The 24218-nt window shown below is 41.0% G+C and overlaps 1 protein-coding gene across 1 annotated transcript in view; it reads left to right on the forward strand.

Annotated features, from left to right (window-relative positions):
* Window positions 1–24218, forward strand: part of FGD6 (FYVE, RhoGEF and PH domain containing 6) — a 158854-nt gene that overhangs the window by 112169 nt on the left and 22467 nt on the right. The window contains exons 6-10 of the mRNA XM_040344117.1: window positions 2297–2448; window positions 3936–4092; window positions 7022–7109; window positions 20757–20807; window positions 22989–23047. Coding sequence (XP_040200051.1) covers window positions 2297–2448; window positions 3936–4092; window positions 7022–7109; window positions 20757–20807; window positions 22989–23047 — 507 coding nt within the window. The remainder of the gene's footprint in view (window positions 1–2296; window positions 2449–3935; window positions 4093–7021; window positions 7110–20756; window positions 20808–22988; window positions 23048–24218) is intronic.

Consider the following 24218-nt stretch of genomic DNA (forward strand, 5'->3'; position numbering starts at 1 on the left):
TCGAGACTCAACAAGAAGCTAGACAAGTTCATGTCCCGCTCAAGGGATCCGATGGCCTGCGGAACCGATGCGCTGGTTTGCCCTTGGCATCAGTTCAAACTTCTTTATGCGTTTCCCCCGCTCCAGTTACTACCCCGCCTGCTGCGCAGGATCAGGGTGGAGCACATACCAGTTATCCTGGTAGCTCCAGCATGGCCCAGAAGGGCATGGTACTCACTAATCTTAAGGATGGTAGTGGGAGACCCTTGGACTCTTCCTCTACGGCCAGACCTGCTATCGCAAGGTCCGATCCTCCACCCTGCCTTACGGCATCTAAATTTGACGGCCTGGAAGCTGAATCCCTGATTCTCAGGGGTAGAGGTCTGTCTCAGAAAGTAATCTCTACCCTAATCAGAGCCAGGAAACCGGTCTCTAGGGTGATTTATCACAGGGTCTGGAAGGCCTATGTAGGCTGGTGTGAGTCCAAGCTATGGCTTCCTCGCAAATTCACCATTGATAGAGTTTTAAGTTTTCTCCAGCTAGGAGTGGATAAAGGATTGGCATTAAGCACAATCAAGGGACAGATTTCTGCTCTGTCAGTGTGGTTTCAGCGGCCGCTGGCCACCCACTCGCTGGTTAAGACCTTCCTTCAAGGGGTCTTGCATATTAAACCTCCAGTTAAATCCCCGCTTTGCCCGTGGGATTTAAATCTTGTTCTGTCAAGTTTACAGAAACAACCGTTTGAGCCGTTGGCTGAAATTCCTTTGGTTTTACTGACAAGGAAGTTAGTATTTTTGGTCGCCATAGTTTCCGCAAGAAGAGTATCGGAACTGGCGGCCTTATCCTGTAAGGAACCATATCTTATTTTTCATAAGGACAGGGTCGTTCTCCGCCCTCATCCTTCCTTCCTACCGAAGGTTATATCCAGTTTTCATTTGAACCAGGATCTGGTATTACCATCCTTCTTCCCTAAACCTACTTCCAGAAAGGAAGGGTTGCTGCATACCTTGGATATTGTCAGGGCCATGAAGGCCTATCTTAAAGCTACAAAGAAGATCCGGAAAACAGATGTGCTGTTCATTTTACCGGATGGGCCCAAGAAGGGGCAGGCAGCTGCAAAGTCTACCATTTCTAGGTGGATTAAGCAATTAATCACTCAGGCCTACGGCTTGAAAGGGTTGCCTCCTCCGTTATCATTAAAGGCTCATTCTACTAGGGCCATGGGCGCCTCCTGGGCAGCACACCACCAGATCTCTATGGCTCAAGTTTGCAAGGCGGCAACCTGGTCTTCTGTCCACAGGTTTACAAAATTCTACCAGTTGGACGTAAGAAGGAATTCTGATACAGCCTTTGGGCAGGCAGTGCTGCAGGCTGCAGTTTGAGACCCTCGGATTCCGGGGGCTCCTCTTTTTTTGAGTTAAATTTAAAATTTAAAATTATTTTTCTCAACTAAGTTGGATTTATTATGATTTGAGTATTTCTCTAAATTAAATCCTTTTGTCTTGGAGATGTTCTCCCTCCCCTCATTGTAAGCATTGCTTTGGGACATCCCATATAGTAATGAATGCCGCTCTGTGTCCCGTGATGTAACGATAAAGAAAAAGAGATTTTTAATACAGCTTACCTGTAAAATCTTTTTCTTGGAGTACATCACGGGACACAGAGCTCCCACCCCTCTTTTGGGGACCATTTTGGGAGGCATACTGCTTGCTACAAAACTGAGGTACTCCTCCTATGGGAGGGGGTTATATAGGGAGGGGCATTTCCTGTTTGAGATTGCCAGTGTCAACACCTGAAGGTACTCCATATAACCCATATAGTAATGAATGCCGCTCTGTGTCCCGTGATGTACTCCAAGAAAAAGATTTTACAGGTAAGCTGTATTAAAAATCTCTTTTTTCTGAGCCTGTCAAGTCCTTCTTTTGACCCATTTTGCCAAAGGAAAGGAAGTTGCCTAATAATTATGCACACCTGATATAGGGTGTTGATGTCATTAGACCACACCCCTTCTCATTACAGAGATGCACATCACCTAATATGCTTAATTGGTAGTAGGCTTTCGAGCCTATACAGCTTGGAGTAAGACAACATGCATAAAGAGGATGATGTGGTCAAAATACTAATTTGCCTAATAATTCTGCACTCCCTGTATGAATTACTGCATTTAAAGCAAGTGTTGTTACTGTAGTGGCAATCTTTTCTATGCTATGTTATAGAAAGCACATACACAATTCTGTTAATGCTTAGCTTGCACTGTTTTCCATGAAGAGGAAGTGATTATGATCAGGCAACTTTCATTATCCTTAACTTTTGGCAGGATTTCCGCTATGCTGTGGCTCAAACATCCCAAAACCTCGGGAAGCCAGTGATTGAGGACAGGATCCTGAATCAAATCCTGTACTACCTGCCACAGCTGTATGAACTGAACCGTGACGTACTGCGGGAACTGAAGGAGAGGATGTCTCAATGGTACTGTGCAGCTGCTATGTGCATAATATTAGTATATAATCTTTACAGTGTATACACTTTTACATTAGACCTTTCATGGGATTCAGAATAACTGATCAGCATTTTATTGTTTTTATTTGTATAGCAATAAAAAATGTTATGAGCTTTATAAAGATCCTTCTATACAACACCTTCTACACAACATAAAATATTATAGACTGGTTAAAAGACAAATGCACATTGGTTCAGTCACACATTTACCTAATGTAGCACCTTCTTGTAATGTGCCCATGACATTTATATCTAAAGCTTCTCTCTTATGGCAGTCCCGACAGCAACATATTTTTATTATCTTTTTGCTCACCTGATTATCTTTTTGCTCAGTTTAGCTGCTGGGAGCGAATAAAAATACCTCCGGACTTCTGAGTATGAAGGAGCATGTGATTTCTTACCCTTTACTCCCACATGACCTCATTTGTGCATGTTGATTGGCCGCTTGGGTATCCAGTGTATTCATTTGGGGGTGGGCAGATCGCTAGTAGCCCAATGTAAGCTCCAAGTTACTCCCAGTGGCCATACGGGACAGTAGGGGAGCAAAGGCAAAGTATCTGTGTGTAGCTGTCGTGGTTTGTATTACCGTATTTATCGGCGTATAACACGCACAGGTGTATAACGCGCACCCTAACTTTAAGAGGGAAGTTTCAGGAAAATAACTTTCCACTGCCCCCTGCTTATAACACGCAGGCACAGTTTACCCTCTAAAATAAAGGAATAAAACTACACCGCTACTAGATCCAAGATTACACCACACAATTAATAATCAAATGTATAAAGCTGCAGCATGTGAAAAAGGTGACCCAACCAAAAAGCAATGTGAAATAATATACATACGCGCTAAAAACAACTAATTGATGTGATGCCTACTAAAAAAGATCAAAGCAATCCAATGTGATCAAATACATTCAAAATATGCTGGTTGATAATAAGTAAAAAGAGCTTAGTGTTATATCACCACAATAGGAGGTAAATAATAAACAAACAAACTAAAGGAGCATCATTTGCAAACTGGTTTGTCACATAACCGTCCCATGATTAAGTCACGTGGCAAGTGACGCAACGCGTGGGGGAGGAGCCTGCCGTACGAGACCTGTCGGAAGCTCTTTTTACTTATTATCAACCAGCATATTTTGAATGTATTTGATCACATTGGATTGCTTTGATCTTTTTTAGTAGGCATCACATCAATTAGTTGTTTTTAGCGCGTATGTATTTTATTTCACACAGTTTACCCTCTATTTTCAGGGTAAAAAAGTGACTGTTATACGCCAATAAATACAGTACATAAAATGTATTGTTTTGTTGCCGTCTGTTGTCTTGCATAGGCAAAACACTCGTCTAGTTTAGTGAAGAACATACAAAGTCTGTGCATTACCTCTGTGCCACAAAGTAGCAATGCCGACCATATTCTTTTTGTCTTATGGTTTGTCAAAATTATGATTGGCTCGTAGGAATGAGCACCAGAAGATTGCTGATATTTTTGTCAAGAAGGGTCCTTACCTCAAGATGTATTCGACCTACATTCGAGAATTTGATCGGAATGTGGCACTATTGGATGAGCAGTGCAAGAAGAATTCTGCATTTGCTGGAGTTGTTAAAGACTTTGAGGTAATGACAAGTTAAATGTTCTCTATTAATACAGTAATATTTATCTGGGATATTTAGTAAAATGGCTGTGTTTTTTGACTCCTGTGGTCCTTTCTATTTGGGAATTCCTTGTTGTTAAAGTGTAGGACAAGACAAATCTTATTTTTGAGATTTGGATAGAGTGATGAAGGTTTGCAGATCCTGTTGGCTTTTACTGATATATCCAGGGCTCTGTTAGAGAGATTTCCCCTAACTTCCTGTTCTGATGACAGTGGTTTCACAAGACAAGAAGTGAGGGGAAATGCCTCCAACGTGGACTAGTGTGTATGTATAATGATTGTAGATCTCTGCGCAAAAATTTATGTACTTAATTAGGGAAAATGTATTCATTCAGAGGGACCTGAGCTGTCCAAGTGTCAAAAGGGTGCCACCCCCCCCAATGGATATTGGAACAGAAAATAAAAATTGGAGGCACCAAAGGACACCTAGAATTATGACAATGGTATTTGAATTAAAGGAATTTTATCAATGCAAACATTTTAAAGTCCATTTAAAATTAAAACATGACGCACACAAAGTAAGCAATACATGTGGAGATCAAAGAATTGCACATGATGTCATTCCTCAAAACAGTACTACAACACAAATATCCCTACGCGTTTCAACTAAAACAGTCTTCTTCAGGGAGTTTGTTGTTGAGGAGTACTTTGAATGGACAACAATTTAAGTGGAACATCAGTTACAGCTCCAAGTCAGGAGGCCAATCAAGAGAAGGGTGCTTATTAATCCACAAGGGTCTAATATGACCCAAAGCGTGAGGCCCAAACGTATACAGAGCAGAATGGAGGAAACACAGTGACTCCAAATATCAAGACTCGCTAACCGGGTAAGTTCAAAAAGGAATATAGGGATTATTGACCAACAAAGGGATCTTGAATTGGCAGAAAACTTAATACGAAATTCTCTTGGTAGACAAACAACAGGGTAATGTACTTAATTATAGGAGCTGCGTACCTTACAGCTAATATAGCTGAAATATATAAACAATGAAGGACGAAAATTACGCTCATTCCAATATTTGTGCCAAATTAAATGGTGCTTAATAAATTATAAAAAAATAACATATTTTACAACCAAAATGTGCTCAGTAATGTTCTAAACAATACATAAAACATTCATAAAAGCCCCAAAAATTCCTTAAATAAAATGCTTGCTGTTCAATCAAAGTGTTTGCTGCAAAAAGTGCTTGTTGTGCAATACCTTTAGGTGCTCAACAGATCCACCAAACAGTGCTCACCAGGTGACAACACCCCGCACTTACCAGAAAAATTTGACCCCCTTACTCAAAGGAAGTTGAACAGCGCTCACAGGTAAGTGGGTCTCCTAATTGGGGCTGTTATCACTCATTCAATGATATCTCGGACATTGTAGGGCTAAAACCATTCAGTCTTGGTTATCCAAGATGATCTTCTCCCTTTAAATAATTCCTCCACAGTCTCATTGGCAAGGGGGAAATGCAAATGATGATAACCTTGTAGATTAGTATTTAAAAAGGATTTATTAAAGTGAAGTTCCAGCATCTAAAAAATAAATAAAATAAAAGTCAGCAGCTACAAATAATGTAGCTGCTGACTTTTAATATAAGAACACTTACCTGTCCAGGGATGCCACAATGTTGGCCCCTGAAGCTGATTCGTGCATCGGCTCAAGTGCAGGCGCTGGCATTGCAATTAAGGGAAACCGGCAGTGAAGTTTCCTACTGCACATGCGCAAGTCGTGCTGCGCTTTCTTAATGGTCCTGTTGTCTTCTGGGACACACACAGGTTCCAGAAGGCAGCGGGGGGGGGCCGAAATGACACACCGCGTTGAGGCAGAACAGGTCAGGCGAATTAGTAAGACTATACGGAATAAAAAAAACAACATGGTTGACTGAAGAGGTAAGTAGGGTAGTAAAGGTGAAATCGGCATATAAGAGATTCGGGGAAACTCTTCTTCTTTAATCAGTGGCAACTGTTAAAGTCTACCATCATGGAGGCAACTCGATTATAGGTCAGGCAAATTAGTAAGACTATACGGAAGAAAAAACAACATGGTTGACTGAAGAGGTAAGTAGGGTTGTAAAGATGAAATCTGCAAATAAGAGATTCGGGGAAACAAGAGGTGTAGCTGATAGAGAAGAGTATAAAAATGGCCAAAAGGTGGCCAAACACATTAGTGTTGTCAAAGCACAGAAAGAGTAGGAAATAGATAAACTTTTTTAGGTACATCAGTGATTAACAAATGCAATTGTGATCACTATAATGAAAACTTGACACAACCTTAAATGTTGAGGGGGACCCAGATGTAGCAAACCATTTAACAATCACTTCTGTTCAGTCTTCTCAGAAATAAATTGTTCTAACAATAGCAAGTTGGGAGATCATGTTGGTCTTCTGGGACTTTCTAATTTTGCATTGCTGTATACGTGATGTACTGATGTACAAAGTACAGTAAAACCTTGTTTTGCAAGCATAATTCGTTCCAGAAACATTCTTGTAATCCAAAGCACTTGTATATCAAAGCATTTTTTTTACAGGGTATAAAAGAGAAGAGAGGCACCTCTAAGTGTAGCAATAAGTTGCTAAATGTTGTACCTTCATTAAATGTAACCATATTGCTACACTTAGAGGCTCCTCTCTCCTTTTTTACACTCAGTTGTGACATGACGCTACTCTTATATCAAGACATCGCTTGTATATCAAGGCAAAATGTATTAAAACATTTTGCTTGTCTTGCAAAACGCTCTCAAACCAAGTTATTCTCAAACCAAGGTTTTACTGTACTATAACATTTTGCTCTGAACTATAAAATACAAAAGTGGTCCATAATTACAGATGTAGTAGTAACCCACCAGTAGACACACAGTAATGGAATACAAAGCTGTTTAAACACTGACCTCTTCTCCTTTCAGATCAGCCCTCGTTGTGCCAACTTGGCTCTGAAGCACTATTTACTCAAACCAGTTCAAAGGATTCCTCAGTACAGATTACTTTTAACAGGTACATAATGCAGCTTGTTAGTGTGAATAATCTTTTTTTTTTTTTTTTTTTGTGTGTGTGGCGTGACCTGTCGTTTTATAGTATCATGTATCATTTACTGATTAAAGTGATTTTACTCAAGCGTTGATATGAATATTTAAATATGATAATTATTAAAAGATAAATAAATGATTAACGCTGCAACCATAAAAATAGTGTTCTGACATCGTCAATATGTGATATTTTAGCAAGTAATAGTGCGCTGCAATCAACCTCCTATTAAAGGAGTTGTAAATAAAAAAATGACTTGCTGAAATGACTGTTTACAGGGTATAGAGACATAATAGTTAACTGATTCCTGTTAAAAAACGATTAAAAATAGATAAAAATCAATCATATAATGTACCTGTAGTTTCTAGTTTCGTTTCGCTGTTTCCTGCCTCTGTGCTGTACAGAGCCGCAGAGCCAATACAGGGCAGTGATGGTTTGGAAAACGAAACTGATTGGTGCTGAGGGGTTTTAGACACACAAAAATTGCACCTCCTTGAAGTTAGTGACCACAGAGAGAAAGCTCCCAGTACTGTGGTTATCAGGAAACAGACAACCAGGAAGTGTGGAGATCAGAGAAGAATTGCAGCAACTTGAGAGCAAAAACGAACAATGAGGACATGAAAACAGCACTGCATTAAGGTAAAGGAAGCTATTAAGATAAAAAAAAAATCCTTTACAAACCCTTTAAGGGACCGATTAAATAGATATAAATAAATATATATGCTAAGACACATTTAAATTGTAAAAAAAAAATATATGAAAAATGTGAAAAAAATCTTCAAAGTGAAAGTGACAGAATATATCTTCCCAAAGTGCACAATAGTCACCACCTACTTACATTGATTAGCCTGTTCAATTAATTAGAGCATAGGTTCTCTATTGTTTTCTCATATAGAGCAAACCTGCCCAGAATCAGTTCAACGATTTGCATTCAGGTGATCTCTCTTGTCTTCCTTTAGGTTTCCTAGTGTACATAGATTTCTCTTGTTTTATTTGAGAATCAATCATTGCGCAATGTTTAAAAACTGATATTGGGGTCTGGAATACAAATGATTCGACTCACTGGGCCAGTGACGACATCTATCGTGCCTCAACACAGTAGATGTGGAGTGAGGAGGATATTCGCTATATGCATGTGATCGTTTGTAACACGCGCTGGTTATTTAATCAAATGTGAGTCGAATCATTTGTATTCCAGACCTAATATCAGTTTTTAACCACTTAAGACCCGGACCAAAATGCAGCTAAAGGACCAGGCCAGTTTTTGCGATTCGGCACTGCTTCGCTTTAACTGACAATTGCGCGGTCGTGCGACGTGGCTCCCAAACAAAATTGGCGTCCTTTTTTTCCCAAAAATAGAGCTTTCTTTTGGTGGTATTTGATCACCTCTGCGGTTTTTATTTTTTGCGCTATAAACAAAAATAAAGCGACAATTTTGAAAAAAATGCAATATTTTTTACTTGTTGCTTTAATAAATATCACCCAAAAATATATAAAAAAAAAAAATTTTTTCCTCAGTTTAGGCCGATACGTATTCTTCTACCTATTTTTGGTAAAAAAAAAATCGCAATAAGCGTTTATCGATTGGTTTGCGCAAAATTTATAGCGATTACAAAATAGGGGATAGTTTTATTGCATTTTTATTAATAATTTTTTTTTACTACTAATGGCGGCGATCAGCGTTTTTTTTTTTTTTTTTTGTGACTGCGACATTATGGCGGACACTTCCGAAAATTTTGACACATTTTTGGGACCATTGTCATTTTCACAGCAAAAAATGCATTTAAAATGCATTGTTTACTGTGAAAATGAAAATTGCACTTTGGGAGTTAACCACTAGGGGGCACTGATGGGGTTATGTGTGATCTCATTTGTGTTTCTAACTGTAGGGGGGTGTGGCTGTAGGTGTGACATCATCGATTGTAATTCCCTATATAAGCGCCACAGTGAAGAACGGGGAAGCTGTGTTTACACACAGCTCTCCCCGTTCTTCAGCTCCGGGGACCGATCGCGGGACTCCAGCGGCGATCGGGTCTGCGAGTCCCGCGGCAGCGGTCAGGGAGCTTCGGACCGGGTTACGGGAGCGCGCCCGTGACCCACGGCTGGGCATTATACAATCACGTACAGGTACGTGATTGTGCCCAGCTGTGCCATTCTGCCGACGTATATGGGCGTTAGGCGGTCCTTAAGTGGTTAAACATTGCGCAATGATATATAATAGTAAATGATATCACATATCATTTACTGCTTTGTAAATCAAAATTCTGATTGTTGCATCTTGTATAAAGTGTAATGTTGCATAGTGTACTGCTAGTCCTATATATGCACGATCAGAATGACATTGAATCTCTTTGGCTATGGACCCTACAAATTAAAAAAAATTAAAGTGGTATTAAACCCAATAGCAAACATTTATTATACTACAGCTTATCAGTTCTTAGATGTGATGGCTGCATTTGTTTTTCTTTTTTTAGGCTTTTATTCCCCCTGCTTTCTCCTGTATTGTAACTGTACTGTCTGCCCTCATGTTGTAAAGCGCTGCACAAACTGTTGGCCCTAAATAAATTCAGTATGATAATAATAATAATAATAACATTTGCATCTGGTGATCTGGCCAGTAAGTCTGTTATTTTTCAACAGAACAAGCTGCCCTGCAGGTGTAGCAGCTGGAGGGTTAAGTCAAACTATTTTCCACTGACGGGTGCTCACAATGATCAATTTTTGTTAATATTAATGCTAATAAAAAAATGAAACACAGATAACTTCAGAGAACTTTTTCCACCTTTTGATTTGACCTATAAACTGTATAACTAAATTGAAATCTTTTAGGGGGGGGGGGGGTAAAACTAAAAAACTAAAATAACATGGTTGCATAAGTGTGCACACCCTTAAACTAATACCAGTTTACAGGTCTATCAGCATGGCACATCTTGACTTGGCAATATTTGCCCACTCTTCTTTGCAAAACACTCCAAATCGGTCAGATTGCAAGGGCATCTCCTGTTCACAGACCTCATCAGATCAGATTCAGGTCTGGGCTCTATGAGCAAACTTAAATTTTCTTTTGGTGAAGCCATTCCTTTGTTGATTTGGATGTATGCTTTGGGTCATTGTCAGGCTGAAAGACAAAGTTCCTCTTTATGTTCAGCTTTCTAGCAGAAGCCTGAAGGTTTTGTGCCAATATTGACTGGTCTTTGGAACTGTTTATTATTCCCTCTATCTTGACTAAGGCCCCTGTTCCAAAGCATGATGCTGTCACCACCATGCTTCACTGTGGGTATGATGTTCTTTTGGTGATGTGCAGTGTTTTTGCACTAAACATCTCTTTTGGAATTATGGCCAAAAAGTTCAACCTTGGTTTCATCAGACCATAACACATTTTCCCAGATGGTTTTGGGAGACTTTAGATGTGTTTTTGCAATATTTAGCCGGGCTTTGATGTTTTTCTTGAATTCCTTCGTAAGAAAAGTCTTCTGTCTTGCCACTCTAACCCATTGCCCAGACTTATGAAGAATACTGGAGATTGTTGTCACATGTACCACACAGCCAGTACTTGCCAGATATTCCTGCAGCTCCTTTAATGTTGCTATAGGCCTCTTGGCAGCTTCCCTGACCAGTTTTCTTCTCGTCTTTTCATCAATTTCGGAGGGACGTCCAGTTCTTGGTAATGTCACTGTTGTGCCATATTTTCTCCACTTGATGATGACTGTCTTCATTGTGTTCCATGGTGCCTTTTAAATTCTTTTGTACCCTTCTCCTTACTGATACCTTTTAACAATGAGATCCCTATGATACTTTGGAAGCTCTCTGCGGACCATGGCTTTTGCTGTAGGATGCAACTAATGGCCCGTACACACGATCCAAAAATCTGAAAAAAACTGTCGTCCGAGGAAGACTCGTACGATAATCAGATTGTTGGTACAGAGCTTTCGAAAGCCGATCACGACAATTCATCCAATATTATTGGATCGAACAAGCGCAAAAATTTTCCTTGCATAATACCAGATCATATGATTTTTGTTTAGTCAGTATAGTTGTCGTCTGAAAATACAATACAAACACATGACATCACTTCCGATTTTTTTTTTTCTGTCGTACGAGAATTTTCGTGACTTTAGTAACCTATTCAATGTCTACTGTGGACTTTGTGGACGAGGCTGGTGGTGCTGTACTTGTCGTGGGATCCTCTCCTCCTCCTCTCCTAACCTGAGCTCATTTCACTTTGAGAACACCCGACAGGCGGCAAGTTTGTGTATCCATTATCAATTTCCACTGCATGTTCTGTCGCACCTTTACTATTGATGATCGGAGGTCAAGATGTACACCTAAGTCCCCGTACACACGGTCGGTTTGGTCTGATGAGAATGAACCGAAGTTCATTTTCATCGGACCAAACCGACCATGTGTATAGGCTATCGGTCTGTTTTCCTTCGGTCCAAAATTTTAAAACATGCTTCAAAACCGAACCGATGGACCGCTGCCCGATCGGACCAAACCGTTGGTTAGTACAGAAAAGCATCGGTTCAAAACCCGCGCATGCTCAGAATCAAGTCGACGCATGCTTGGAAGCATTGAACTTGGGCAGCACAGTGGTGCAGTGAGTAGCACTTTCGCCTAGCAGCAAAAGGTTCGCTGGTTCGAATCCCAACCACGACACCATCTGCCTGGAGTTTGCATGTTCTCCCTGTGTCTGCGTGGGTTTCCTCCGGGTACTCCGGTTTCCTCCCACACTCCAAAGACATGCTGGTAGGTAAATTGGATCTCGTCCAAATTGGCCCAGTATATATGTATATATGTGTGTATGACTGTGTGTCCCTAGCGTGTCATGATCCTACGGGGTGAAAATGACCACACCAGCCAAGCAGATACTGGCTGGAAAAAGCGCCCAGAGGCGATTCAGTTCGCATGCGTTGCGCTATACAAGTCATTCATTCATTCATTCATTTTATTCAGCACGTCGTGTGTTTGACGTCACCGCGTTCTGACCCGATCGGATTTTGGACTGACGGTGTGTACGCATATCAGGCCGTACGGCCACTTCAGAGGAAATCGGTCCGTCGGACCATTCTCATCGGTTTTGTCCGACCGTGTGTACGGGGCCTTATAAGGATTCTTCCAGTCATCGACATATTGGTTTATTCCATACATGCCTGTTTGATTGAGTCCATCCTTTCCGGTAAGCTCACAATTTTACCGGTGGTGGGTCATCACACTTTGCACAAGAAGTCATGATTCTGTGTTCACAAGAAACACTTGGAAGTTTTTTCCTCTCTTCATTTTATATTTAATTTTTTCTCGGCACTTGGTGGACCATCTATTTCTTTATGGACTTTAGTTTACCATTTTATGTTATATTTTTTATTGGATTGTTTATGTTACAGTGAGTTATCACTACTTTGTCACTGTTAGTTATCATTATTTTGTGTCATACCTATTTATTGTATGCAATACTTGGTATCATATTTTGTATTGTTTAAGCGCTACACTCATACACCTATTCAATTTCTACTTGCGACTATTAATCGAAAAAAAGTCAGACAATCTGACATCCGATTTTCGGTTCATGTGTACGGGGCATAAGAAAAAGTCAGGAAAGACCTACTAGAACAGCTGAGCTTTATTTGGGGTTAATCAGAGGCACTTTAAATGATAGCGGGTGTGTACTGACTGCCATGAGTTTGAATGTAATTGCTTATTAACCCCTTAGGTTCCACAGCGAGTATACCAATCATGCATATACAGAACGATTTTACTGTTGTGGGTTTAATAACACTTTAATTGAACAAGCTGATGTTAGACACTGATTGGCTACCATGCACAGCTACACCAGATATTGCACACTTCAATTTTTGTAAATCAGTCCCAATGAATGAGTCTGGGTGGAAGTCTTCCTCCATCCAACTCATTTGCATGCATTATACTATCTGTTCATTTTTTCTCTAAAGGCTCGTACACACGGTCAGACATCCAACAAAATTTCCCTTGGATTTTTGTCCTAATTGATTTGTCCGATCACACCCATAGCATACACACGCTTGGACTTTTTCGGCAACCAACACGAACGTAGTGACGTTTCAACGTACTGCCGAGTGTTTAAAAGAGGAACTTCAATTCTCCGACGTCAGCCATTGAGTTCCTTCAGCTACTCTATAGTTAGTTGATGTTTCGTGTGAGTGCTTTCTAGATTTCGAAACTTGCCGCGTCACGAACGTGCTTTTTCAAATACGAACACTAGTTTTACTAGACAGAAGGCAGTTTTACTAGACAGAAGGCTTCCGGCTGCTCAGCATGCGCATTTGTAGTTTGTCCAAAAGTCCGATTGTTTGCTGTACACACGGTCGGACTTTGCACCATCGGACTTTTGTTGACGTAAAGTTGGTCCGTTTGCAGACCCAACTTTTTGTCCAATGGAACGTACACACGGTCGGACAAATGCGAACTGTTGCGGATTTTGAAGTTGGTTGGCCAAAAGTCCGACCGTGTGTATGGGGCTTTAGCCACTAAAAAAAAAAACTAAGCTTGCATAAACCGCATTGGTAAAGTTCCAACGCCAACAAGTCAAATCCTATTAATTTCAACAGCCCCTGTTCACATCTGAGCATTCTGTCGCCTGAAGCAATTCACTCGTCGCTCAAAGTACAGGGGCGTGAAACCGCCTGTACAAAATGCTGCAAAACTGCAAAAATGCCCAAAAAAGGCCAAAAAACATCTCAAACACTCGAAAAACGCCTGTAAAAGAGCAACGTCTAGATGTGAACAGAGCCTTACAGTTGGTTAAATAATAGGAAAAAATGGGAAGGGGCTCTGTTTGAAAGCGGGATGCCACCTACAGAGGAAGGAACTTAGTGTGTCTACAATAGCACATATAATTATTCTTTAAGTTATTTATTGATGGGACACAAAGGTACTTAAGACACTACTATGTGTCCAGTACTGGTTATACTACCCCTCTGCCTTTCTGTAGGTGATAATAGAACATCACAAAAGTCTAGATCAGAAGTCTCCAAACTGTGGCCCGGGGGCCGGATGTGGCCCTTTGCTAGCCTTCATCCGTCCCCTTTGGGGCACTATTGCTCCCAATGACATGGGGCACTATTCCTCCCACTGATACCAACAATGGGGTACTATTTCTTCCACTAATACCAATGATGGGGCACTACTTCCCTATCTACTGACCACCACCAACACTAAGGCTATGTTTATTCTCACTGATGCTAGGCCCAGGGCATTTTCTACCCACACTGGCCAGAGTCCGGCCCCCCTAAAGTCTAAAGGACAGTAAACTGGCCCTTTGTTTGAAAAGTTTGGAGACTCCTGGTTTGATGGCACTTGCAGCAGAAATCAGGAATAGTGCATGTGATCTGCTCATTTGAGAAAGCACCTAATTGCATAGTGGCTGATTTGCCATGTAAACATTGTCTAGTTTAGTTCTGTGTAATTAACATAGGAAATGAAGAAGACATTTTTTTCCCCCCCACCTTGTCCCTTTAGTGACACCACTGGTGTATGTTGTTTTTTTTGTGTTTTTTTTAGTGCCTGTGAAATTGGAGATTAGTTTATTCAGCCTTCTTTTTAATCAAAACTCGACATCAAAGCAGAACAGTTCATTGGCTCAGAGGGGCAGAGGCCTCTCAGCTGGCTCTGAAGTCTGTAGCCTCTCCGCTCAATGAGTATCCACTTTATGTGTTAACCTTTGTGCCACATCAAAGCCGGCATGTTCAGAAAAGGCATGAGCTTTGCATTTTGATGTGATGATAGATTTATTTGTTCTTCTCTTGCTCCTTATTTCCTGGCATTTCCTCTATTAAAAGTGGCAGTGGAGGTTCTAAGACTTCAGACACTTGTAGTACTTTGCAAACATCTTTACAATGTTTTTTTTTGTTTGTTTTTGTCTTTTTTTTTTCAAATTAAATTGCCTGGAGTTAGTTTTGCAAGTTAAAAGGGTTGTAAAGGTATTTTTTCCCCCCTAAATAGCTTCCTTTACCTTAGTGCAGTCCTCCTTCACTTACCTCATCCTTCTATTTTGCTTTTAAATGTCTTTATTTCTTGAGAAATTCTCACTTCCTGTTCTTCTGTCTGTAACTCCACACAGTAATGCAAGGCTTGCTCCCTGGTGTGGAGTGTCGTGCTCGCCCCCTCCCTTGAGGGAAGTGGGGGCGAGCAGGAGAGTCAGGACGCCCAGTAACACACAGATCCTTTCTCTATCTGAAACGTAGAGAGCGTCCTGCTCGCCTACTCCCCCCTCAAGGGAGGGGGCAAGCACAACACTCCACACCAGGGAGAAAGCCTTGCATTACGGTGTGTAGTTACAGACAGAAGAACAGGAAGTGAGGATTTCTCAGAAGAAATAAGGACATTTAAAAGCAAAATGGAAGGATGAGGTAAGTGAAGGAGGATTGCACTAAGGTAAAGGAAGCGATTTAGGGAAAACATTTTTTACCTTTACAACCCCTTTAAGTTGTAACTCCAGGACAAAACACAGTCAGAATTTAATTCAGCTATGTATTCATTAAACAAAATAATTGAATGTACTTTTACATGAATCTATAATAAGTATCAGAATTTAGGCTCGGTTCACAAAGCTTTAAAACAAGTGTGTGTGTGTGTGTGTGTGTTTTGAGCTTTGGGGAGCACAATCTAATGCGATAGGCTTTGCATACTCATGACTAAGGGGTCAATTTATAAAAGATGTGTACAGTATAGTTATTTGCCTTAAATCTGCTTGTGTGATGGTTACATTTGTAACTCCTCTCTAATGTTCTCTAGAATTGTTGCATTGTATCTCTTCTTACAAAGCTGTATGTATTTATTATACTCCTCTGTGCCATCTAGTGGCCATAATGTGGTATTTTACTACTGCCCACAATGAAAGAACAAATTGTTCAGAGGAGAAAATAGCATAAAAAACATTTTGCTTTTGCCAAATTCATACAGAATAAATTTACAGGACATGTAGATTTAGTAAAAGAATGGCTAATGTAATTTTGTTTGTATAAATAAACCCCTAAGATTCACTCTTCAAGTGTTAATAAGATAAAATGTGTGGAAGCAGGAGTACGCGTTTTGAATGACATAATTTTCCCCCCCAAACTTGGTCAGATACCCTTATAAGATAGTAAAGAAGAAAGTAATAAGGACACAACCTTAGAGTATGCCAAGCTAAGAAATATTTATTTACAAATTTATCCGTCATTAAAAACCTGTAATACAAAAAGGGACAACGTTGTCCAAGCTGTACTAATTGGACTAACCATGTCCCTAGAATTCTAAACCCAAACTTGTTTTAGCGAGTACCGTCCCTCTCCTTTTCTGAGCATGGTTACAGATGGGTAATGTTGAGGGTAATCGCTTCAATGCTCAGCTGATCCTTCATTGTCCAACCAACAGGCAGGGGTGGACTGTTGTTCAAGTTGTATTGCTTAACTGCAAAGGGATGTCACAAACTTAAAGTGGATCTAAACCCTGTCCCTAACATCTCATATAAACGTAAACATAAATGTCATGAAGAATATAAACATTTAACGTAAAAAAAAAAAGAACAAAATAAGTCATGTCCATCTTTATTTATTTATTTATTTATTTATTTATTTAGCTTTAATTAGGATAGTGTTTGGTGATACTACCATGAAGGTCCTTAATTGGGTCCCTTCTGTTATAGTTGAAAAATGCTCTGTCCATCTCCCAAACTCTCTGCTACATTGTCACCATGTCACAGTCATTGCAGTGTGGAAATTATAAGTGTCTGTGACCATGTTCATTGCACAAGCATGTTCTGCCATTGTCACAACAGGAAGCACGCCTGAGCAAAGACGTACAGTAACCACTGCAGCAAGTACATGTAGATAGAAAGTAGCAGAAAAAATCTCGAAAAATTGTTAAAACGGGTATTTTTAAAAAGGGGGGGGAAAAAACATGGTGTCAGTTTGATATACGGTGCTTTAGAAAGATAAATGGGCAGTAAAGCCCCTTTCACACTGAGGCGGGCGGTGCTATACCGTTGGAATTGCTGCAGTATTCGGATGCTAGCGGCGCATTGCTGGCGGTATTACCGCGGTTTCCCATTGCTTTCAATGGGAAGGAGCGGTAAACACCCCGCTCCAAAGATGCTGCTGAGTGGACTTTTGGAGCGGTCCTGCTAGTGCACTGCTCCAGTGTGAAAGCCCTCCCACTGAGACTGCAGGGAGTTTTTCTGGCAGTATGTAGGCGCTATTTGTAGCGCTAAAACGCCTGAAAACTACTTTAATTCTGCTGCATGGTAGGAATGTCTAGATTACAAGACTGGCTGACCAGAAATATATAGATATTTTGAAAAGCAAAATTGTTCTTGGATATTGACTTTTTTTTTAATTTAATAATAAACAAGTCATAATTGCCTGATCTGTGCAATGGTTTTGCACAGAGCAGCCCCACTCCTCCTCTTCTTGGGGCCCCTGCTGGTGCTCTAGGTTCCCCCGGGGCACTTGTGCAGGTTTGCTTCCGAGCCAGCTCAGTGTGTTTCAATTGACGTTTGTTAAGCTGGGTGATGCTGCTCAAATTATTAGAGATTCCTGCTTTCAGCCATGTATGGCCAGCTTAAGTAAAAAGGGTTTTTGGTCTGGATATACAGTTTAAGGTTAGTTTGAATATACTTTTATTTTTTTTTGAGAAGTGGAATTACGCCAAAGTGTTCTTAATGAATTTTTTTTTTATGCTTGTCTTGGTAAAATGCATTGAATATGTCAACAGAAGGCTATTTATAGTCAAGGCCATGGCTATGCTTCAGTTTTCTGCTTTGATCGTCTGTTTGATTTAGGGCTGTCTTATTAAAACAACATAGTGTTATTTTTCATTAAGTTTATAGATTGGGAGGGAAGGTTTTTACTCCCTGACGGCCCACAGTCAACGATGTAATGCCAAGTGTGTTATCTTTCTGCTGTGCTAAGAAATGCTGGAGGGGATCTGGAGAGCTTGTAGTGTAGAGCCAGCAGAAACAACCCCTTGCTAGTATTGCCCTCTAGTGGTCGAAAAGTAAATGTATGCTATTTTGGAACATTCATTTTGGGACGCCATTGTAGGCGTATATAGTAGGTGTACTTGTAACCTGATACTGCTTGAATTGGAAGAATGAGCTGCATCTCTCTAAACTTTGCCTTGACAAACGATCAGAACAAATAAAGTATAACTTACAATGCTTAACTGTGTTTTATTTTAAAGGCCCCTTGCACATGGGACCGCCTAACTTCAGTGCGTTGTTCCTGGCATTTTGGTGCAACTGGGAAAGACCGCAGCATCCAACTCCACTGCCTGCAAAAAATCTGCAGCTGGAGGGTGCTGAATGCTTTACTGAGTGGTAACTGCGTTCATGGCCCCATGTGATCAGTTTTAAAGACTGGTACTCAGGGCACTCGTCCCTGAATGCATAAGGTCCTAAACATGGGTACCACTTGGTACAGCATCCAGCTGAAACCTGCCATAGACTTTTCCAGGCTGCAGGCAGGACTGGACACTGCTGCCGTCCCTCCCAGACACTCTAAAACCCCAGGAGAGACAGACTGCAGCTAAATGGCGCCGCTTGCACGGGGCCTAATACTTGTATGGGCAGCGATTTAATGTTTGCGGACTTTAGAAATATTTAGCCAGATTCAGAGAGAGTTACGTCGGCGTATCGGTAGATACGCCGTCGTAACTTTAAGTGTATTCTCAAATTGAGATACACTTAAATCTAGCTAAGATACGACCGGCGTAAGTCTCCTATGCCGTCGTATCTTAGCTGTCTATTTAGGCCGGCCGCTAGGGGTCTATACGCTGATTTACGCCTAGAATGCGTAAATCAGTGAGATACGCCTATTCACGAACGTACGCTTGCCCGTTGCAGTAAAGATACGCGGTTTACGTAAGGCGTTTACAGGCCTAAAGATATTCCACCAAAAAGATGGCGCAGCCAATGTTAAGTATGGACGTCGGAACCGCGTCGAATTTTAAAAATTTTACGTCGTTTGCGTAAGTCGTCCGTGAATGGGGCTGGGCATATTTACGTAGATGTCAAAACAAATAAGTCTTTGCGGCGTAATTTGGAGCATGCGCACTGGGATATGTCCACGGACGGCGCTTGCGCCGCTCGCTAAAAACGTCAATCACGTCGGGTCACGATTCATTAGCATAAAACACGCCCACCTCTTCACAATTTGAATTGGGCGCGCTTAGGCCGCACATTTACGCTACGCCGCCGTAACTTAGGACGCAAGTGCTTTGTGAATACAGCACTTGCCTCTCTAACTTATGGCGGCGTAGCGTAACGTTAGGCACGGATATCTGAATCTGGCTAATTGTATGTAAAAAATTATTGATAAGTCCAAAATCTGTTATAAAATATCTCTACATCCCTAACTATCCCCAATTGGTACTGGTTATTTTATCCCATAAAACACTAATCCCTTTTACTATAAAACAATTAAAAGTGATTTCCACTCATCAAATCAAATGAAATCAGGCATATTGTAGTTTACATAATTTTCTCCTATATAAATATATCCACTTTCCACCCAGAATTATCAACAAGATTGTAACATTCATGACATTATTTTATTTTGAGCTCTATCATGTATTCTTTATCTGGGGGAACAGATCATTCCAAAGAAACAAAGCCCAGCTGATGGACCGCACCTATTGGATGTTCTTTTTGAACAATTGTATTTTTTTTATATGTGGATGTCTCTTTTAAAGTGGAGGTTCACCCTAAAAACATTTTTTTTACATTAATAGTACAATAGTAACGACATTTCATTTTATTTCAGCAGGTTTTTTTTTTTTTTTTGCTCTGTACTTACCTTTATATCCGGATTTTGTCCAGGGCTTCTGTGTTCTGATGACTCCGGTACTGGGCGTTCCTATCCTAGCCTCAGGGTTCCGATGACTGCGGGACTGGGCGTTCCTATCCTAGCCTCAGGGTTCCGATGACTGCGGGACTGGGCGTTCCTATCCTTCCGTTCGATGATTGACGTCTTGTGAAACAGGTGACCTGTCGCACAACGCGCGTCACCAGATTTACGGAAATAGCCGAGCTGCGAGTCGGCACTATACGGCGCCAGCGCCCGCCGTGTAGAACTGACTGCGCAGGCGCCGTATATTGCCGACTCGCAGCTCAGCTATTTCCAGGAAATCTGGTGACGCGCGTTGTGCGACAGGTCACCTGTTTCACAAGATGTCAATCATCGAACGGAAGGATAGGAACGCCCAGTCCTGCAGTCATCGGAACCCAGAAGCCCTGGACAACATCAGGATATAAAGATATGTACCGAGAAAAAAAAAATGCCAAAATGTAATGTCCTTAGTATGCTGGCTCTGCTAGATGTAATTTAATTTTTTTTTTTTTTTTGGGTGAACCACCACTTTAAGGAATTTGCAGTAAAATAATGTAAAATATTTTAGCCTGGTGTTTGGCGAGATGAATGGGTAGCGATAAAGTCCTAATTAGGAGTATTTCTGTACATATAATTTGTGTATAGGGAGGTACATACTTGAGATTACACCATGCTCCCTGTATATATCTCCCCTTTATTCCGTTTAGCATTATTAAATTGCCATTGTTCATTCTAAGACCACTATTTTATTTATTTTCTGTGCATTTTTCCTCTACAGATTATCTAAAGAACCTTTCAGAAGAATCATCAGACTACAGTGACACACAAGGTAAACTCACCAGCACATTTATGAAATATTACGTGCATTTTTGTAATAGGGGTTATTAAAAGCCGGTCTTGTGGTTGTATGGGAACATCACGTCCTTTATGGTCTGTGACAGCTATTTGAGGCTTGAAGAAATGCTGTTGTTTTTTTCTTTTGTAGAGCTTTATGGTAAGATACAACAGACCCGTTATTTGCATGTTGTTAGGGTCCAACTGTCGGCTTTCAGTGATCTTGTTTGAATGCGTTCCTTGTGAATATAAAAATAAAGCCTCCTAAGGCCCCGTACACACGGTCGGTTTGGTCCGATGAGAATGAACCGAAGTTCATTTTCATCGGACCAAACTGACCGTGTGTACAGGCCATCGGTCTGGTTTCCTTCGGTCCAAAATTTCTAAACATGCTTCAAAACCGAACCGATGACCGCTGCCCCATCGGACCAAACCGATGGTTAGTACAGAAAAGCATTGGTTCAAAACCTGTGCATGCTCAGAATCAAGTCGACGCATGCTTAGAAGCATTGAACTTCGTTTTATTCAGCACGTCGTGTGTTTTACGTCACCGCGTTCTGACCCGATCGGATTTTGGACTGACGGTGTGTACACACATCAGGCCGTCAGGCCACTTCAGAGGTGAACCGATGAAAACGGACCGACGGACCAGTCTCATCGGTTTGGTCCGACCGTGTGTACAAGGCCTAAGTGTTTCAATTATCTTTATTCAATCAAAAAGGACATAACAATACAAGACCATCAAAAAACACAGATAATAATATTCCTGAAATAAGCGAGAAAACAAAACCATAAAGGTTTCACATACGCCACAATATATAAATAGTTACAAACGTGTAATAGATATAAAATACAAGGTGTATCTCCTTGGAGCATAGCTTTACATCCATATATATCACATTCTTCACCAAAAAAAGAGGCAAGAAACCAGGGAGAAGTAGGGGAAACCTTCTTCAAAGAGTAGGTACCCTTTCTGATCTTCCTCCCAACTATAGTTTAAGGCAGTGATGGCAAGCCTTGGCACCCCAGATGTTTTGGAACTACATTTTCCATGATGGTCATGCACTCTGCAGTGTAGTTGCACATCATGGGAAATGTAGTTCCAAAACATCTGGGGTGCCAAGGTTCGCCATCACTGGTCTAGGGTCTACCTGGCCACTTCGCCTAGTCCCCGATCCCCAGGTTCCTCCAGTCACCCACTGCTTCCTATGTTAGTGGGAAAGATGGGGAAAAAAAATAACCAAAAGCCCCCAAAAAACTACAACAAAACCAGAGCCAAACCAAAAAAAATTATAAATATATATATTTATACTTATTTAGGAGGAAGAACCAGGGGAAGCTACTCATAGCTACCTCCCTGATTCTACCCTTCCTACACCTTGCTCCCATATCCATACCCCCCTTTTCACCCTCCCTCCCACCTATTTACCCATTTGAGCCTAAAAAACAAGAACAACGCAAAAGCCAAACTAAAAATTATGTGAACTATTTATAAAGGTTTAGGGGGAGCACCCAGGAGGAGCTACTCTTAGCTTTCGCTCGGATTCTACCCATCCCTTCCCCTAATGTGCACCCCCTCCCATATATTTACCTATTCAGGCCCAATATGGGCATTCTATCTCGGTGAACATATTTACTCCTCCAAATTTCTGTGAGTACAAAGAAATTAAGGCTGGGTTCATATATGAGCTGCATGCGGATTACAGCAGGGGTCTGGTGCGTCCTGGTTCACCATTTCGGGTCTGATTTCAGACCGAATTTGGACCTGAAACAGACCAAAAGACGCACAGCGTTTTTGTGCAAATCGCACCGGACACGCTGCGGAGATATGTAAACCGGCACCATAGAGAGCTGGTCAAAATCTCTTGCTATGCGAATTGGATGCAGAGAACCCCCACATGCAATTGGCAATGGTGTGAACCCAGCTTCGATCAATTGACCCAGAGGGAGGAGGGGGGCACCTAAGTGGAATCACAATTTGATACTATTTAGGAGAATTAAGTTTGCTTTTAATGCTAGCAACCAGGAAAGGATAACTTTGACTCTCTAATTTAAGATTCCAGTTTATCTGCTTGATTATATAAAAACCACCCACCTGACATAACTATGCAGATTTTTTTGATGCCTGTTGGTTTCTGGTAGGAGGAGTTGATAGCCTTTTAACTTTCTTCTTCAGCTGCCCTGAGTGTCGTGACTGAGGTTGCTAATCATGCCAATGACATCTTGAAGCAAGGGGTAAGTGGTGCCAAAAATGTATATGAATGTCATTTTTGATAAAACAATTGATCCATTACCCTGACAATAACAAAGAAAGGGGTTAGACCACCTATGACTTTTTTTTTTATTATTATTAAAACGTTTTTATTCCCCCCCTCAAAAAATGTACAATTTTCCAATGCACAAACATTATTACTTTTGTTCAATACAATCATTTTACATGTTACCCGCGTAGCCGATAGATAGACGTCTCTACTGATACATTGTAGCAATACAGTGGATCTTTTGGGACACCAATATATGGTTTGCAATTACATATAGTTGAAGAAAATGAACTATATGATACAGGTCCAGTAGGGCGGCTCGGGAAATGAGACCTGCTCTACAGTGCTACCACTTATGACTTTTAATTGCTGTCTGGGGCCTGTTAAAGAGATTCACCCTCTCTATTTGACCTGTTTACCATCATCACCGAAAGTAAAATAAAATCCCAAATTTTGGGGTGTCCCCGGGAGAGCAATAGAGGGGAAATCTTCCAATGTGGACACTAGTTCTGGTGACCCTGGTAACAACCAGGGATTCTCTCACTTTTCTGGGATTTCCTCTAACCTCCTGTTTTGACTAACGGACAATGGGGCACAGATGGCAAAAAAAAACAGCAGGGGGTTATAACCCTCCCTTAATCGGTCCAAAATGAAAAAAAAATGTTTGCCTTTAGGTCTGCTTTAATAACCAGTACAGATGTTACCATGAACTATTTAAAGGATGCCTTCATATACAGTATAGGCGTGTAATTCAAATGCTATCCTGAAGTCCATTGTTCACGCATCATACCATATTTACACACTGGGAGCTCCTAATGGTGCTACTGTGCATATGAAGGAATGTTGTACATTTTCTGGATTGAAGGGGTTGTAAAGGTACAACATTTGTTTTCCGAAATATCTTCCTTTACCTTAGTGCAGTCCTCCTTCACTTACCTCATCCTTCCATTTTGCATTTAAATGTCCTTATTTCTTCTGAGAAATCCTCACTTCCTGTTCTTCTGTCTGGAACTCCACACAATAATGCAAGGCTTTTTCCCTGGTGTGGAGTGTCATGCTCGCCCCCTCCCTTGGACTACAGGAGAGTCAGGACACCCACTAACACACAGCTCCTTTCTCTATCTACAATGTAGAGAGCGTCCTGA

This window comes from Rana temporaria, chromosome 3, assembly GCF_905171775.1.
Source record: "Rana temporaria chromosome 3, aRanTem1.1, whole genome shotgun sequence".
Lineage (NCBI taxonomy): Eukaryota > Metazoa > Chordata > Amphibia > Anura > Ranidae > Rana > Rana temporaria.